Genomic DNA, 18,601 nt, shown 5'->3' on the forward strand with positions numbered 1-18,601 from the left:
CGCCGCTTTGTTTGGATTTTGCTTAGCCGGCGGCCGGGGATGAGCGCGAGGGGTCCCCTCCGGGGTGCGCCTCGTCACTCCATTTCCTAAATTGACAGCGGGAGAAAGTCCATTCCGGCGGAGGTGATAAACGAGGCGGTCGAGGGGGGGGGGGACGACCCGTGATGAATGGTCCTTGCTAGAGAGGAATCGGGGCAGATGAAAGTTGTTGCCGGCTGGAAAAAAAATGACGGACGGCTCATGGCGAGGAGGGGGCGGGGCTGCACAAGACATGCTCTTATGTCAATGGTCTTCTGAATTTGGAAATATTTTTGTATTGACTTTGTTACACTCATGTATATCTTTGTATGTTTCAACCAGGAGCGGAAATGGCGGTGAGCAAGATGGCGGAAATGACGGGGGCCACCAAGAACTGTGAGGCGGGCGGGCCGGCGCAATTGTGTTGTCCGCGGCCAAAGCGGTCCCTTCTAATGGGAGATCTGAGGTGACTTTGACTTTTGATTAACGACGCTTCTCCAAAGGATGGGAGGGGGGGAGAGAGAAAAACTTTTGCCAAAATGGCTGGCAGTCAAAACGCGGGGGAAGAAAGTGAATAATAAGTAGCGGGAAGAAAGTGTTTGTTATTAAAATATTTGTCGTCGCCGAAGCCCCAGAGGCTCCCGCCGCCTTTCCCCACTTACGCTGCCGTATTTCCCTTCCAGTGACATCAAGAGACGTTCGTTTGGCGAACGCGCCGAGCTCCCCGAGGGAGGGGGAGGCGCCGCCACTGCGTGTCTGTATCCCATGAGCCTTTGGGGCAGGAGGCCCGGGGAAATTCAAGTGCAAAAAAGAGGCAAGCCAGGTAAGGTTGGATTTTATTATTATTATTATTCTAAATTGACCTGCAATAATCTGTGTTTTGGTTGTACGTCAAAGTGTACTTTGCGGCGACCGTTCCCGAAAATCGACAGACAAAGCGTCACTGGCGCTCTCCTCCGTGATCTTATTATCCGTCGGGCAATTTAACAGAGAGGCCTTCGGGGAGCGACAATGGGACGGACGCGGGTGGGGGCGAATGGGGCGGGGCTTGGGGCCAACGCCACTCGCTGTAATTCCCGCTGACCTCCGCGTCTTCCACGCCGTTTTGCCGTTTGATGGAAAAATCGATGCGGAGAAGCTCCTCCCGCCGTGAAGAATTCAAAACAAGGGAAAGCCACGCACGCCGCCATCGTTCGTCGGGTTTGACTCGAGACCACCCCTCGAACGACCGCCGCGAACGCAGCGTGAAATGAGAGGGAGGACCAAATGAAACAATTAAAGACGCGGCGCATTTTTGACACGCGTGAAAGACGAGTGACGGCATTTGATCTACACGTCCAATCCGTTTAAATATTATTGCCCATATTACTTCTAAGTAAAATCTTGGTTTGGTGAATGGTCAAAAAAACACGCTTTAAAAAATGTCACTCATGCTCCATATTTCTGTTATGAAACGACTTGTTATAGCCTCACTAAGTCTCATTATGGCTAGCATAGCGCGTTAGCTGAACGTAAGGATAGGCGTCCCCAAGCACCTCCGTCACCGTCGCTCGCCCCAGGCAAAGTGAAGTAGTACGCTAAAGCCAGCTGCTCCGTCCATATCAATGATGGCCGCTCCCGAGTCGTCCTTGCCCGGGCGCTGACCTTCCTCGCCACATTCAAAGCGGAGCGGCCCGCCGGGTGCCAGGGAAGAAGCCCTGGGTGGTTCCCTCAAGGTCGCCGCGTCCAGCTGGCCACGCCGACATCTGTTTGAGGCCTCCAGACTGGCCGGGCCGGGCCGGGCCGGCCACGCGCCGACCTTGTCGGACAAACTCCCGTTTGGGAAGATTTTCAAATGACTAAAAGCGTAATAGAAAGACGATAGATTGAAAGATCAACAGCACGCAGGCATCTGACTGGCCGTCCCTCTAATGCAGATTTGATACACTTTTACAGCCAGTGATTAGCTAACCGTTGTCGTCATTTATTGATTCCAACTGTTTTTTTTTTCTTTACAGAGCCTCCGATAGATAAAGAGATGAAAATGGACACTGAGGAGGAGGAATGTTTGGAAAATGAGCGGACGATTGGAACCGGCAAGATAAAGGTAGGAAAGCGTACCTAGCTAGCTAGCTAGCTAGCGGTCAGTAGCTAATCACAGATGCTAAATTTGTAAAAGTGCAGCCTATACTAAACTATATGAATCTTTAAGTCATCTTTGGGTACATATTACTAAACCGTGTGTATAGTTATAGTCATTATAATGAATTAATTTTAGTCATTTTTGCGTATATCAGCGTTTACAGATTAGGTATTGAGAATATTTGTTATTTTTTTCCCCCCATTTAAACCTTATCTCCATGGCAACGTGCCCACGCTAGACTAATTCCAAATAATAACAAGCGGAAAGGGACAGGCTGGTCAAAAAGCCCACCGGCGCGAATGCGGCCGGCGGTCCCGACCTGTCACTCAACCGAGTCGAGGCCTCGTGACGAGCGTTAAATGGGGGCGCGCTCCGAGTGGCGGGGCTAACGTCGTTAAGCGGAAAGCGGCCGACAACGTGCGTATGTTAGTCAGTCGAGGTTTTTTTTTTTCCCCCAGAAATGTCTATTACCGTGCGCGCACCCCCCCTCTCGGCGTGGGAAATTGGGTTAACGCTCGCTAAGTGTCCCATCGTTAGTGCTGTTAATTGACTAGTGCGTGCGATAATTAACAGGGAGCACACTGCCTAGCTCGCTAATCTTATTTAGGTCATTTGCATTTAAAATGGTTTCCTTCGAAGATGAGGAGGAGGAGAGGAAAAAATGGCCGACTCGTGCATCGAACAAACATTCAAATCGTATTTATTAGAAAATTGACTGAATTAATACAAAATTAATATAGAAAATACATTTCCCAATGTAATTTTCCCTTTGAAATGGCAGCCAAAAAGTTAGCACTTAAAAAAGTCTTATTAGTTTTGCCTCCCGCTTTTGAGCACATTTTTTATAGCGGACAGACGACGAGCTCACGCTGTGTTGGGATTTGCGTCCTTTTCCGCTTTGAGCTCATGCAAATGCCTAAAAAGAAAAAAAAGCGGTACAATCGTGATTAAAATGCACTTCTAGTGATTGCTCTTGTTTAACTTTTTTTTTTCCTCGTTTGGGGGCGGCGGCCACCCACCATCGCCATCGCCACCGCCAGCGTGGAGGCCATGGCGTGCCATTAGAATAACAAATGAGTCCACCCCGATGTATATTAATAACGGCACGCGTGGCCACAATTCATCATGGGCCGGCGCTCAAAAGACAATTGAAAAGCCTCCGTCTCCTTTTTGTCGTGCCTTCCATTACGATACTTGACAAACGCCTTACGTGAGCGACGTCCAATCATCTGTCTGTCGTCAGCTCTGCCATGATTAAATAGAGTTGTAATGTTTAAGTTAAAAAAAAAAGCTAACTGTGACTTGATTTTCACATACATTGACTTTAATGGGAATTGGCGGCCATTTTAAACGAATTCTGTCTATTGTGCGCCACGCAATGTTATGCTAGCTAATCTAAAGCAAGAGTCCCAATTCTAATACATAAGTACTTTGAGGCCGGCGTTGGAGGTGGCGTGGAGTGGCCAAGCTGCCCGCCATCCTGATTTTCCTCCATTTTTATGTGAATGCAAAGCGCCAAAGATTTGCATTTCATTCCCCCAGCGCGGCCATTTTTTAATCTCGGCGGTGGCTGACGGATCGGATCGGCGTCCCAGATAGAGCGTCCATTCTTTTTTCTTTTTTTTTATTCCCTTCATCCCCAAGTGGACGCCAGACAAATGACAGTCAGTCTTGGCGTCATGTCCCTCAACTTGTCTACACTTGCTAAATAACACTGCTAAAATGCAAATTTAAAAAAATAAAAATAGATCCTTTTAATTTGAGTTTTATTGAATGCCATTGACTAGAGTAGACGTCCAATCCGATCCTCCCTCTCCTCATCTTTGAACTGGACTGGTATTGAAGAAAAAGTAGTAACGCTTTGTCGCTATTTGGGGGGTTGGGGGGAGGGGGGTGTGCTTGGCACTCTGGGGGCCGCCACGGGCAATTCTTCTCCCGTTTGAAATTGAAAAATGCGCCACACGTGCACCTGTTTAGCGCGGCGGCTAAGTTCTCTTAAAAGGCGGGCCGAGCGTCGCACTCCACTGCGGCGCAACCCCCCCCCCCCCCACCCCCCACCCCCCCACCCCACCCGACAAAGAACACACCTTCAATTAACCCAGCCATTAACATTTTAGAGGGAGTCGCTGTTTGGCTCCCCCGGGCCGCCGCCCTTTTCATATTCAAATAACGCAACTTTAAAGTAGGTCACATCTCATTCGTGCGCCCAAAAAAAAAAAAAAATGGAGGAAACGGCGCTCCGACTGGCGATAGAAGTTTGAAAAAGAAAAATTCGACATTATTTTTGTGCGGGAAACCAATTGGACCTTACCTCCATTTTGGCTCAATTGTTATGCTTTGGTTTGGCCTCATTTTCTTTGAAATAATTTCTCTTATAGGTCGATATAGAGAAATAATAATAACAATATGAATGAATAGAAATAGTTTTGACACGTTTGTATCCAATTGGTATTCGGGCGCCGGCGCGCTATTGTGCCGCAAAATTGCCAATAGTGTTTTCTTTGCTTTGCTAATTATTAATTAGCCCTCTCCATGCATATGTGTTTCTTCCTAATTGCATTTGATGGATGAGTGGCAGCTCTGACACCCGCCCGCCCGCAAGCCATTAACGGGAACGCACGCCATCTATTTACGTGGGACGCAATGACCGGTCCTCCGTCGGCGGGATGATCTCGCTGATTGAAAAGCGCTGGGCCGTGTCATCTCAATTATTTGGAATTAGAAAGGAATTCCCGTCGCCTTCTGCGCCGCCCGTGACGCCAAATTGGAAACATTAGACGCGGAAAAGATGGCGCCCGTCCGTAAAGCAGCACTCCAACTAAAGTACGGCTAATTGTTGGTGACGTGGAAAGATTTTTCAATCAGCACTTTTTGGTGTTTGTCTTTTTATGACTTTGACTTCCGCAGACGTCCAATACAGTACTTTTTTTAAAAACTAAATCCACAAAAGCGCTAAGCTAACGTTACTTCTCTCGGCCCCTCCCACTCGAAAGGCATATTTGTATATTTGCGCCGCGGGCCAGGTGTTTCAAAAAAAAAAAAAAAGTTTAGCTGGAATTAAAAAAGAAAAGAATAAAAGAAAGCAAGGAGCCTGGAGCCGGGAAGTTCTCCATAGCTGGGAAAAGCGGCGTAGCGTTCCTGGAGGCTTTTGCGCCCGCGATCGTATGATGCTAAAAGCCCGCTTGCTCAAGTGCCGGATTTCAAGGTCCCACGAGGGCGCCGCGCTTTGCCCGAGTCGGAGGAGGGTTAGCGCAAGTTCACTCGCTGCTAATACGCCGCGTAACTTTATTTCTTCAACTCGGCAAATATGGCAAATATTCCGAGCGCCATCCGTTAGACAGACTGGAATCCCGGGGGAGTTTTTGCCGTCAAAAGATTCGACCCATTTACCAACAAAAAGAAGTGTCAAGTTAGAAAAATGTCCTAGCTTTATTTTTATCAAGATGTCATATTTCTGTCTTCTACAGCTCAATTGGCAAGAAGCAAAATAGCCAAAATTAGCTTAAATTGAATTAGCCACGGAATAGCAGATTACGTGGGCCCGATATAGCCCCCCGCGCCGCCCGTTTATTTTTATCCTCTTATGATGGCGGCGGCGGCGGCGCTTGCCAAAGTGAAGCCACCCAAAAACGCTGAGTGCGAAATACGAACGCTTCCCGCCGGCGCCACGAGGCGACGTGACCGCTGCGCTTGCTGGGGGTGCCGCGCGGGGTCGGGAGGTCGGAGCCCGTCAAAGTCGATTGGCAAATGATGATTACAGTTTAAAATAAGTTTTAAGAGTGTGGAATGAATTAGGGGGATAAAAGTTGGCACGTGAGCGAGAAAGTCAAACGTTAGCTCAAAGACAAACGTAGAAAATTCCTTTATTTACATTTGACGTCGCTCAAAAGAGGAAGGCGGCGTTTCCCGACGGCCCGCCGCCACCGCTAAGATGAGACGAGCCTTTTCCCCCCCATCAGACACTCGCTAAGTGGCAAAGTTTTGTAGCGGCGCCGCTTTGACGTGGCGCTCCGCCACCCGCCTCGGGAACGCCTCCCTTCTCTTTGGCGGGCGCGGCAAAGCGCTGACGCCCGCTCGCCACCAATTTGAGATGAAGGTATCGATCGGGCCGCGATGACACCGCCACCGCTTTGTGTTTAGAGGTGACTCCCTCCTCCTCCTTCCCTCGTCAGGATGACATCAAAATTGTCTATTTTTAACTCCCGTGTTGCCGCCCGTCCGTCCGTGCGTCCTTTTCTCAATTTGCTCCTTTGCGTTGCCACATTAGCACCGAAACTTGGAAAATTCCATTTAACTTTGCCTATTTTGTTGTTTTCATCCAAAAATTGGATATATATGGGGTTGTTTTTTATGTGCAGAACAATCTAGCGTTTTAAGGTGGTTAGCATTCCCGCCAACTAACATCATAATAAATATTCCGCCTCCGAGTCCAATCAAGATACATTTGGCAGCTGATTAACGTGTACTATTTGTTTTTTGTTCTTTTTTCCAGATCCTTCATTAAATGCGGATTGAAGTGAGGCTAATGGCGCTTGTCAAGTCAAGGAAGGAAGGAAGGACCACCCCCCCACCCCCCCCCCCCCCCCCCCCCCCCGCTCCAGTCCCGGTGGGCGCCTAAACAGCGGCAGGTGAGTCAAATGGAATCAAAAAGCAACACGGATGTCGTAATTAGCTGCCGCAACACAAAGACACACACAAATATTCAATCCAATCCAAAATCATGAAAAAGGCAAATAAATACATTTAAAATATATAAATAAAATCAGCATGTGGCAAATATCCCAAAAATTAAAGTCATTATTTGCAAACATATCAGACACTTCAAAAAACCTCCTTAATTCCATGCAACAGTTTCTTAGTACAGAAACGCCACAAGAGGGCACTGAATTATTTTATCATTGAAAAATAACTGAAAATCCCCAAAGAATTGAAATAAACAGGCCTTAAATCTCCAAATACAACAATCCCATTGTATAAAATTTTGCTAACATTTAGCTCATATTTTCCCAAAAAACGTCATGTATTTATTTGCCTTTTTTAACAGCAAACGTAACCATCGTTTCCCCCCCCAAAAAATCCCAAACTTGGCGTTCGATCCCCGTTTGTCAAAGGGGGCGTGTCTCAATCTCTGTTGTCTTTTCAGCGCGTCTCATTAGAAATATCAACATATCCCCGTTATCGATTATGTCTGGATTTCTTAATGGGATCTTCTTCTTCTGCCGGAAAGTACATTAATGCCAAAATATTGATCAGGAATTTAATTGAACGCGCCGCTCCGTTTATGAATCGGGCCCCCGTCGTGACTCTGATCCAAAGTGACAGCGAATGGGAGGGAAGGAGGGAGGGGGTTTATGTAAGGGGGTGACTCCTTCCCCCCCCCCCGGGCGGGCGGGCGGGCCTTCTGGCTCAGGATCGGTAGCGATCGGTTGCGCCTTGCATACGTATTGATCACTCAAAAGATGCCCGAGGGTGATGGAGTCAAAGCTCATTCAATAATGGGAATTAGAATTATAGTTTATGAGATTAGAATTGGTATCTATCTATTTTTTGGAGGGTATTGGCTTACTTTTTTAGGAGCTTGTCTTATAGTCCAGAAAATACTGTAGTAGAGTTGTACTTTTTAAAGGTAGTTTGACTTTTGGAAACTTTTTGGGTGTGTAACAAGATAGTATTTCAAGTTTGCATGGAAAATGTTTCTCTAAAAAAATGTGATAAGAAATGTAATTGATGCAAAAATGAGCGAAATTCCCAGTCAGGCAAAAAAGCGCATCTTGTGTTTTGTTCTATAGTACGCAGGGTTTTTTTGCAAATCTCCCCCACTTAGCCCGCCGATAGTTGTGGGAAGCAGCTGCCTGCCTGCCTGCCTTCCTTCCTGCCGTCGCTTCAAAAAAAAGGCGCCACTGGAACGCCAAAGCCGCGCGTAAGCTGGCGCTCATCCCCAAAAGCGCCGTAAACAGTCCGACGGACGTGACTCGCGCTCACCCCAAAAAAATAACAACAACAACATGCTTATAATTCAGTGCAATACCGATGGCATGAAATAGAATCAAAATGTCGCTCCAATAGGGGGAAAATTTTGCAAATTTAGCAAATAAACTAATCCACATTGTCTTATGCTAATTTTGACTTTTTACAGCTTTTGCTAAATTTACGCTGTTTGTCTTGATGTATTTATTTAATTCCATATTAATACATTTGTATAGTTTTATGAACGTTTGAGTGGATCAGCCACCTTGGGCACCTCCCCCTCATCGTCCGAGCCAATAGTCCCCGGCCCCAGAAGACTTAGTCCCGCCCCCCGGCGCTCTTAAAGCGCCGCCCGCGCATCAATGGAGAGTTTCCCCCCCTCTCTCTTTCTCTCTTTCTCTGGTTCTCTCGCTCTGACTGGCCGGTTCGCTCGCTCGCTCGCTCGTTTGTTGGTTCCTCTTCCCGAGACCGCGGAACGGCGAGACGATGCGGCCGCTCGGGGACTGATCCATCAATTGGCCATCTTTTTTTTTTTTTTTTTTTTTCCTTTTTTAATGATTTTTTTTTTTTAATCTTCCAATCAGGAATGCTTAACGTGGACTGATGGATGTTTCCGAAGTGTGCTTCCCCGACGCGCTCTGCTACCATAACCAGTAAGTACTTGTTTACATCAACTTTTTTTATCAAATAGAAAAAGAGTTTCTATGCGGGACGTCCGATCCGTTTCGAGACGAGAGACGGATTGGACGTCTAGCCCTGTCGGTGGCGGGGAGGGTCTTTGTTTTAATTTCGGGGGGGTCCGTGGTGCAGGGACAAATTGGATTGAAGGACGGCTAACAAAATAGTTTTTTTAGGTGCTTTTTGGTAGTACGTTTACTATATTATTGATTGTTTTCTAAATTATCGAGTCAAGGCTGAGGTAGGGATTTGTTTTAGTGTTTGCCCATTTTGTTGCTAAAAAAGAAAATAAAGATTTGCAATCTATTTGCAATCTATACCCTATTGAATTAGTTAAAAAAGTGAATAGTCGGGAAGTATTCCAACTTTGGATATAAAATATTCAATAAATAACTTTGCCCATTGGCAGAATTTCTATTTGTTTTTGCTCAGGTTATTAAGATGGAATTTGATTTATCCCTTCAAAATTGTATCAACAAAATAATGGTTATCCATGAGTGTGTGTGTGTTAATAATGGCGACCTGATTAAAAATGCATAAGCAAGTGGAAGGAGTTATTATTTCTCAAAAGAGGAAGCCGGGCGACAGATCCATACATGCCATCCAGGTACAAAACAAAAAGCTAGTCAGGATAATCAAGATAAAAACAACATCCAAAAAACAGGAATTTAAAATATATTAGATATTTATTGGTATTGAAATCAGAGTAAACGATATTTAACTGTCATTACATTTGTAGTGGTGAGGTTTATTATTATTATTATTTATTTCAAATTTTATTTATTTCATTTGCAATGATCCATTTTTGTTCTAAAATGCTTCTTATCAAATTATAACTACTTTTCTTGACATGTTTACTCTATTAAAAATGAAGCATCTATTTGTCAAACTTTGACAATTTCAGGCATAAAAAGCGGCACGGAGGGAATTTGGTGTTCGCTAATAACGTTTTCTTTGTCTTTATACGTTTGGGAATTTCTCTTTATTTATTTTTGTGTGTGTTTTTGTTTGCAGGCTTTTTAGCAGAATGCCCTCCTCGGAGGAGCGCCACCTGTCGTCCAGCTGCGGTTCCTACGTCAAAACGGAACCGTCCAGCCCGTCGTCCCCGTTGGACACGGGCAGCAGCCGCCACAGCCCCGGCGCCCACTCGGACGTCAGCGGGCGCCACCCGCTGGACTCGCCCGTCTTCGCCCACGCCGGGGGCGGGGCCTGCCAGCGGCGCTACGACGACTGCCGGGGAGGCCCGGGCGAGCGCTCGCCCGTCAAGTGCGAGTACGTGCTCAACGCCGTGCCTAAGAGGCTGTGCCTGGTCTGCGGAGACGTGGCGTCCGGCTACCACTACGGCGTGGCCTCCTGCGAGGCCTGCAAGGCCTTCTTCAAGAGGACCATACAAGGTCAGAGGTCAAGTTTTTTTTCAATCAATTGAGAAATGAAACATGTAATATTTCAGCCAAAAAACATACACATAGAATACAAAAATATACATTTTCTGTTTCATTTAGCACATTTCGCCTTATCACACCAAAATATAACCACTTCTATTTCTTACTTACATAATATTAATAATAATAATAATAATTATCCTTCCCGAGTGGTCCCAAAAAAAAAAACAGGCATAAAAACTGAATCTACTGTATTATTATTATTATAAATTTCATCTTCGATTAAATTAGAATCTCTCCATATATAAAATATTATAGCCTAGCAAACATAGTCTAAACATCTAAAAATCCACCCGTCAAATTTCAATCTCTCTTTTTTTTAGCGCTCGCTGACTTTGCGCTGTCCCACAGCCCCTCTTCATCCTCCTCCTCATCGTCGCTCGCCTTTGTGGAAGGACGCCCCCGAAAAACGAAGCCCGGGCGTCCGTCCGTCCGTCCGTCCGTCATTGCTTCGCTCGCTCAATAACAATCAGTGTTGGGTGACTGTAATTAAGAAGACGCCGTTTCCGCGGGAGAAAGTCAACATAGGGGACATGGGAGGGAGACCGGGGCGTGGTCTCTTTCAGGACGCTACGGCCGTCCAGTTAGGAGACGGCGTCCTCTAAATAAGGAAAAGGGACAGCGCTTTAATGGAATGCTAATCAGGGAAGGGGTCCCGGCCCCGTTAAAACGGGGGGCCAAGGACGGGTCCGGCCTGAGTGGGGACGCATAATAGCCTGGAGGAATAATACGTCAAAATTTTACAGGGGGGGCGAAAATCACACAGGCCAGGGAGGGACGGTAGACGTCCTCTGGGGGAATCAAAGTCGGACGCCGTCAAATGTTTACATTTGGGAAATATTTCTAGACTCTTTATCGTTTACAAATTGTCATCCCATATAAAACAGCACGTAAATATAAAGTGTACTTCTCCGGTCTCCCCTTTTAGTTTTCGAAAATTGACCAAAGAAAAAGAGAAACCAGGAAGTCTTGCGTTTTGGAGGGAATTTCTTATCAATATGAAGCTGGATGCCATTGGAGTCGGCCATTTTGGATCAGGGCCGTTTGTGGATAAACAACCTAGTTTGAAATAGATTGCTCCATTTTGCACATGTGAATTGTGACCACTGAAAGGGACACAAAACTAAACAGATGGTGTATGACACAGAATTATTGAGTGTGAAAATGTATTTGAAGCGTAAGCCGCCGTGCCAACGTCCCGGCTAGCATGTGACCTCTCCGGCACCCTCTGTGCCAGGGATCCTGACAAATGTTGGCGCCTTCTTCACCACCAACAGCAGGATGTGGTTATTAGCGTTGGATGTGTGTGTGTGTGTGTGTGTGTGGGTTTGTGGGGGGGGGGGGGGGGGGGGGTCTTTTTGGCAGACCCCGCCACCGTCCACACCTGGTTTGCTGTTTTTAGCTCCCTCCCATGAATGCATTACGCCATTCACGGGACATTGTCAATGGGATTTGGTATAGGGGCATTTATACAGGTCAAAAATGTGTGACTACTGAATGACAAGTGTTCCAATTTAACAAAGTATTTGTTTTTGTTTTTATTCAGGCAATATCGAGTACAGCTGCCCGGCCACCAATGAGTGCGAAATCACCAAAAGGAGACGCAAATCGTGCCAAGCGTGTCGTTTCATGAAGTGTCTCAAAGTCGGCATGTTAAAAGAAGGTCAGTGCCATCTTGTTTAAACCTCTTTTCTTTCACGGATTTGGGGAAGGGACCGTTACCTTTTAGCGTACTCGCTAGTTAGTCATCTCTGGACAAAAAGGAGCTCTTTTGGCAGTTTTAATGATGAATGAAGTGCGGCAGGTTACGTTGGCCCAGTGAACCCTGAAAAGAAGGCGGATAAAAGGTCAGCCGGGCGAGCAGGCAGTGGAAAAAGGCCGTGATTGCGCGGAGCGGAAAGTATGGTGTCAGTGGCTAATAGCGCCCCCCACTAAGACCACCCCGCTGCTACTCTACACGGTCCAATTTGAAAAAGGATTCGGCCCCTGTCACCAGCTAGCGCCTTTCATTTGTCAACTCGGTTTTTTTTTATCTGCTCTTATTCTGAAGGCTTCGGGTTAGGGATTTTGTATCGTAGGGTTTTTTGTTATAGCTTTTGGGTTATTTGGTGTTGTTGACTTTATTTGTGCTATTTTTCTGTTTACTATGGTGTAGGAAAATGCGTGTTTATTTATTATAGCTAATTTTTTGGGGTCATTTTGTGATATTTTATGTTTTGAACGTTTTGTGTGTTGTTAGCTTTTATCTTTGTTTGGATCACGCACGCCATTGCGTTCATTCTCGTTTTCTGAGTCCACATTTCTGCCGCTTGTCCTAGTGAAGAGCAACTTTGACACTTGGGGGGTGTCGAAAGGTCGTGGGGGAGCGAATGGGTGAGAATGGGGGGGACTTCCAACAGCTGTCTTGCTTTTACTCCGGCTTCTCAGTACTGCTCCATATCACATGCCTCAGGAGATAATCAGGTGTCCCTTTCCAATGAAGGGCTTTCAGAAAAAAACAGAAATAAATGCTAGCACAACGTCCACGGCAAGAGTTCAGAGAGCCCAAAAAATTCACACATTTCCAAACATATTTTGTCTTTATGCGGTTGGCGTAGCGACGCACTTGAAAAGACAGCGAGCGCGCGAGCGCGCGAGCGCAGTGTGGCCAGTGGTGTAAATTCCTGTCGGATTCCCCCGGAACACAAAAGGAAGGCGATTAGGATGCTCTTTCAATTTCCTGACAGCCACTATCCACTAACCTAATTACGCAGCGTAGCCTGTGGGGGAGCTCCTCCTTCCCGCCAAACACACTGACACATTTTACGCCCGGCAGATTGAAGCTAAATAATCTCCTTTTGTCGCGTTAGCCCAACACTTCTGACCCAAAACTTTTGAAATTGTGAAAGAGTTTCTGACCAATTTACTTTGTATCTTTTCAGGCGTCCGTTTGGACAGAGTCAGAGGAGGCCGGCAAAAGTACAAACGGAGAATGGAGGCGGAAAATGGCGGCTATCTGGGCCTCACCATTCCGCCGCCAGCCAAAAAACCTGGTGAGATTTGATTACATCTCCTTGAAAATCAGTCATATTTTCCCAAAGGTCATAAGGTCATGGCACAAAAGCCTGAGCAAGTTGTTTTAAACCACATTTTGATTTTGTGTTTCAGTGACCAAAATCGTGTCGCATTTATTGCTGATGGAACCGGAAAAAATCTACGCCATGCCCGACCCCAGCATTCCCGACGGCGACATCAAGGCCTTGACCACGTTGTGCGACCTGGCCGACCGCGAGTTGGTGGTCATCATCGGATGGGCCAAACATATCCCAGGTGAGTCCCACGCCAAATGACGGCAATAGACACCCAAAGGGATTAGACTCCATTGATTTGTGGTTAAATACGAGCGTGTTATGTAAATAAGCGGCGGCGTGAGTGCGCCCAGATGCTTGCCTGCTAAATAAAAGACAGGGAGAGGCGGCAGATGCCGCTCATTGATCCGATCAATGAGCGGCGGCGTCCAGAAAAGAAAAAAAGTCATTAGGCCCATTTTGGGCCAAAAGTTAAGAGCATTTTCAGACAGCCCTCTTTAATTCTAAATGATTCTTTTGTCAATCTGGGAAGTAATAACATGGTCAAAATTAGCTAATATTAATGATATATATATAGTATATTAAATGGAATAACACGCAGATGTATGCAAGTGTATTCAGAATATTCTAGTAAGGTCGTTGTTGCTTTAAATTGAAACTTTATTTAAACAGTTTGATTTGACGACATTTTAACATGGTTTCTGCAATTAATCTCGGTTAATCTCATTCCTATTTCAGTCATGACCAATGCGATGAAAGGCCATTTTAAAAGATTGTAGCATCCTTTATGTAATTATTGGGATGGATTTTGTTTAGTTTTAACAGAAATAGCCATTTTGCCTATTCTGATTCCCCCAAAAGTCTTTTGTTTGAGCCCAAAACACTCGAACAATTTTTCTGCCTTCTTTGTGACTTTGCGGCCCCCCCATCAGCCCCCCCCCCCGCTCTCGTTATTGCCTCTGTCTTTTTATTAGGCCCATTAGGACTCTTAAGGGGCCGCTAATGATAGCAAATGAAAGGCGAGCCGGGCGCCGTCCTCCGTCTATTTCCCGGCGCGCTTCAATTACTCATCCCATCGGGGCCCAGCGAAAACCTCCGCTGGCCATTTTTCACGCCCCGCCGAGCGCCGACGGACGGACGTCCACGTCTTTAACCGTTTTGTACAAATGGAAAAAAAGTGCGTTTAAGGCCAGCCCATCGGTCCATTTGAAATGAGAAGTCGGCCCAAATTGAAACGTCCAAGTTCAGGCGGTCTAGACGGCCGTCGATAAGCGCCGACGCCGTATTTTCAACGGGAAAAAAATAGGTTATTGGGTCTAGGTGGCGTCCTCGGCTCGATATTCTGTCATGTTTGCTCAAATTAGCATCAAATCGCTCGGCCGGAATATTGATATTTCATCACGGGGGGGGCGGGCGACGCGTCTCATAGTCGGGGGGGGGTCTCGATAAATATGGGTTAAATGGAGGCCACTGAGGATTTTAACCATTTTTGACCCAAAATGGAACACAATAGACTTTTTGTTGACGTCCAAATAACCTTTACCTAAATTACAATTTGATATTTATAAACAACCTCAAGCGTAATACCTTCCTATTTATTTATGTTTTCATATTTTGTAAAAAAAAATTCCAAAAGTTTTGGGACAGAGAAACATTTTATACAATAATATGTAGTATGCTAGCTAGAAAAACATTGATTTGTATTTACTTCTTTTTCTAAAATGCTCCAATTTTTCATCTGATTGACGAGTTGGCCGGCGGCTTGCCGCCAATCAATAGCACGTGATTGCGCTAAATAGCGGCTAAGCCTCCCGTTTCCCCGCCATGGCGCCTTTTGGGCGCTCCGCCGGGGTGGAATTCCCCACGCCTCCCGGCGTTACAGTAGCCTTTCAAAGCCGTTTCCACTCGGCTAATCGCGTAGCGGATGTCCTGCGTCAGTCGGGTAATCGATGACCCTTTGGCTTTGGCCGCACTGATTACAATCTGCTAATCAATGGAAACCCCCACCCCCGCTCCCCCAGTCCCGTTTAAGTGCCAATCAACCCAGGCCCCGCCTCCGAGGGGATCCATCACAAAATTGCCGACTGTTGTTTTGGGCTCAAACTTGGCTTATCTTTGATTTTATAAGTAAGTATCAGTATCATTTGATATTGCGAGTGTAAACTAGTTTGAGTGATAGCAGAAGGTCATGACTGGAATGGATTGAGATTAACCTCATTTTTGCTGTATTATAATAATCCAGATTTAGATTGGTCTAAATCTTAAATCATTGATCGCCATTTTTTTTGACTTGGGACAAAAGACAGTAAGTGATGATGAACCATGCAAATTTCTCTCAAAAACAGGTGAATGTGAATAATGGCAATTTTTAATAACTATAAAAAGGGAATGCACTTTTGTACCTAAAATGAGTCACACAAGTTTATCTAATCCCAATATAAAAATAACCTCTTTTAATCGCAACGCTACGGACTGTAACAAATACTCAACTTGATATTTTTCCTAATTCAGAATTCAAACTTGATCCTTTCACGCTAAACGGTCGTTTATCGATAATCACATTTTCGGCCATCCCGTTTCGAGAAAAATATTTTGCTAAAGACAAGTCGCAGCGGAAGGGATGGAATTTGGCGAGGTCGGATGGCGCCCGGCAGCCCGGCAGCCCGGCAGCCCGGCCCATACGTCAAGTGTGGTTTTGGCCACTCCAGGCTTCTCGTCCCTGACGCTGGCCGACCAGATGAGCCTCCTCCAGAGCGCCTGGATGGAGATCCTGGTGCTCAGCATCGTCTTCCGCTCGCTGCCAGCCGACGAGGAGATCGTGTACGCCGAGGACTACGCCGTGGACGAGGGGCGGGCTTCCGCCTCGGGCCTGCTGGACCTGCACGTGGCCATCTTGCCTCTGGTCCGCCGTTTCAAGAAGCTGCGCGTGGACAAAGAGGAGTTCGTCACGCTCAAGGCCGTGGCCTTGGCCAACTCGGGTGAGACACCTTTTTTATTTATTCCTATCTTTATCTTTTCTTCTTCTGCGCTAGTAATGTCGTGGATGGGTTGGTGGGTGAGCGAATTGGATGAGGAAGAAATAAGTTCTGACTTGCTTTTGATGACTTTCTGTGTTGACTCGCCCCTGCCAAGATGGCCGCCCTTATGTCTCGATTGGGTGACATGCTCTCTAGGGTGCCATCTTGCAAGGGGCAACTAACCTTCCCATTCCAGTCTCATTGTATTGACATAAAAAAATCAAGTCACCACTTTTTCTTTCCTCAACCAAACTAAAAGATGATTTATTTTCTTATCCGAATCAGCCCCGTTGGCACTCCCATTGACGGTCACGAGCGTCCAATCTGACGGACGCACTTTAGCGGTGACCTCATTTCCATTCGTCCATCTCCCGAAATCGCCCGGGGTTATCTCCCCCGTCCATCGGACGCGAGATGGCGTCCCATTAAAAGGGAGTCAAAACTGGAATTGTCTCCGGTGTCGGCGAGCTGAAGGGTACCGAGATAAGGCGGGACGAATAAGGTCGAGTGGGGGCTTTTTTAATTGAACAGCTGACGCGTGGACGGGGGCGGGCGGGCGGGCGTCTCCGTGACGGCTTCTGTCACGGGCCGCCTTCCATATATTTAGTTTCATTAGACAAACGCGGGCCGTCGATAAAATGCAGAACGGCGAGACGCCGCGCGCTTTTTCCATCGATGGGGAAAACAAGGCCAGTCTTTAAAGCCGAAAGATGGCATTTTGGCCGATGACGACTAAAGGAAGCTAAAGTCCGCCGCCGCCGTCGGCCCTTTTGAACGCGGCGGCCCAGTAAGCCCGGGGTTTTAGCGCCCCAGAAATCCATCCCCCGCCCGCCCCCGTACACGGCGCCTCGCGCGTGACAGCTGCGGAAATTCACAGGCATTGATTTAGTCATTAGCGGCGTATCGACGGCGGGCCGCTGACGGATTACGTGGAAATTGTTTCTTCAAAGTTAGCTTTGCGTTCCCACCGGACGCGCCGGCCAACGGGGATCACGGGAGTCTTAACGGGGGGGCCCACACGCTTCTTTTCCCAAGATAGAAAAGCGCCGCAAAGTCACGTCGTCAGCTGCCGTTCTGCACTTGAGCGCAGTATTCCAAGAAAATGCTCATTTGAGCGATATTTTTAGCTCACTTTTTAATTCGGGGTCGTTTACTCTTCATTTTGGGGTATTTACGGTTGGCCTTTTCATGTGGAACGGCCATTTTGGGTCTATTCTCTCAATTCGGAGTCATTTTCTGTTGATACTGGGGTTCATTGGCGTCCATTTTTAACCTTTAGGTACAATAGTTAACATATAAGTAAGTCTAGTTGGTCTTTTTTTTCTCTCTCCACGTTCCTTCAACAAATTGCTGGGCGGGTGGGGGGCCCTCCCCAGGGAGATCCGGCATAGATATGGCAGAGATTCATTTTCTTGGCTAAAATGGAGCGTGTATTTGTTTGCTGATTGTTTTTTTTTCTTTTTTCCCTCCCTAGACTCCATGCAAATTGAGAACGTGGAAGCCGTGCTTCGGCTGCAGGATTCCCTGCACGAGGCCCTGCAGGACTTTGAGTCGGCGCAGCACCCCGAGGACCCCCGGCGGGCGGGCAAGCTGCTGATGACGCTGCCCCTCCTGCGCCAGACGGCCACCAAAGCCGTGCAGCATTTCTACGGCGTCAAGATGCAGGGCAAGGTGCCCATGCACAAACTCTTCCTGGAGATGTTGGAGGCCAAGGTTTGACAGTCAAACGGGGAGAGGGGGGGCGGGGCCAAAAGCCTGTCATTGTGCCAACCGTGTAGAAAAATATTGTACAGGAATTGCGAAAGGGAGAAAGGGGGTCCTTTCCATATCATTTTCATGCTCTTGTGGATTTGCAGCTTTTTTCATTTCATTCCATTCCCCAATAAAGTTGTCATGTTTCACTGCCATTGACGGCGATAGGCTTAGTCTTTTTCTTTAAGCTCTCCATTTGCCGTCCATTTTGCGATCTCGCGTACAAAATGGCCGTCGCTTTTTCATTCAATTTCAGACGCTTGTGTGATTCATTGACCGTACAAAAGTGCCATTGTAAAAATCTAATGTCAGAAATGTGCATGGTTCATTTTTAACAATATTTTTGGTTGAGTACATCAATGTTTGTCTTTGCATTTTGATGTCAATAATATTGACCTCTATTCATTCTTTTGTCCCAAGAACAAAATGGCGATTAATTGCACCCTGCCAGGTGAGATTAATCCACCCAAATTGACCATAGATTGTACAATCTCTTCATTGTAATTAATCCCATCCATTGACTATACTCATTCATCA

At 46.6% G+C, this 18,601-nt stretch overlaps 2 protein-coding genes across 2 annotated transcripts in view; both read left to right on the forward strand.

Moving 5' to 3' along the window:
- flvcr2b (FLVCR choline and putative heme transporter 2b) overlaps positions 1 to 6,720 on the forward strand; it is a 21,133-nt gene extending 14,413 nt beyond the window's left edge. The window contains exons 13-16 of the transcript XR_013330084.1: positions 361 to 484; positions 702 to 841; positions 2,016 to 2,104; positions 6,633 to 6,720. The gene's annotated coding sequence lies outside the window, so the exon portion shown is untranslated. The remainder of the gene's footprint in view (positions 1 to 360; positions 485 to 701; positions 842 to 2,015; positions 2,105 to 6,632) is intronic.
- esrrgb (estrogen-related receptor gamma b) lies at positions 6,711 to 18,084 on the forward strand. The gene is made up of 8 exons (XM_077742308.1): positions 6,711 to 6,768; positions 8,692 to 8,760; positions 9,800 to 10,179; positions 11,774 to 11,890; positions 13,149 to 13,259; positions 13,375 to 13,536; positions 16,004 to 16,273; positions 17,787 to 18,084. Exons 2-8 carry the CDS (start codon positions 8,711 to 8,713, stop codon positions 18,029 to 18,031), a joined length of 1,335 nt encoding a protein of 444 aa, XP_077598434.1. The 5' UTR covers positions 6,711 to 6,768; positions 8,692 to 8,710; the 3' UTR covers positions 18,032 to 18,084.
- Positions 18,085 to 18,601: the final 517 nt, after the last annotated feature.

Source organism: Stigmatopora nigra, chromosome 2 (genome assembly GCF_051989575.1).
Source record: "Stigmatopora nigra isolate UIUO_SnigA chromosome 2, RoL_Snig_1.1, whole genome shotgun sequence".
Classification (NCBI taxonomy): domain Eukaryota; kingdom Metazoa; phylum Chordata; class Actinopteri; order Syngnathiformes; family Syngnathidae; genus Stigmatopora; species Stigmatopora nigra.

Excerpts from the sequence above, each read along its gene's own strand:
- esrrgb (XM_077742308.1), top strand. The coding sequence starts at position 8,711 with ATGGATGTTTCCGAAGTGTGCTTCCCCGACGCGCTCTGCTACCATAAC. Across the intron at positions 11,891-13,148 it reads AGTCGGCATGTTAAAAGAAG|GCGTCCGTTTGGACAGAGTC; the intron begins GTCAGTGCCATC and ends GTATCTTTTCAG. Across the intron at positions 16,274-17,786 it reads CGTGGCCTTGGCCAACTCGG|ACTCCATGCAAATTGAGAAC; the intron begins GTGAGACACCTT and ends TTCCCTCCCTAG.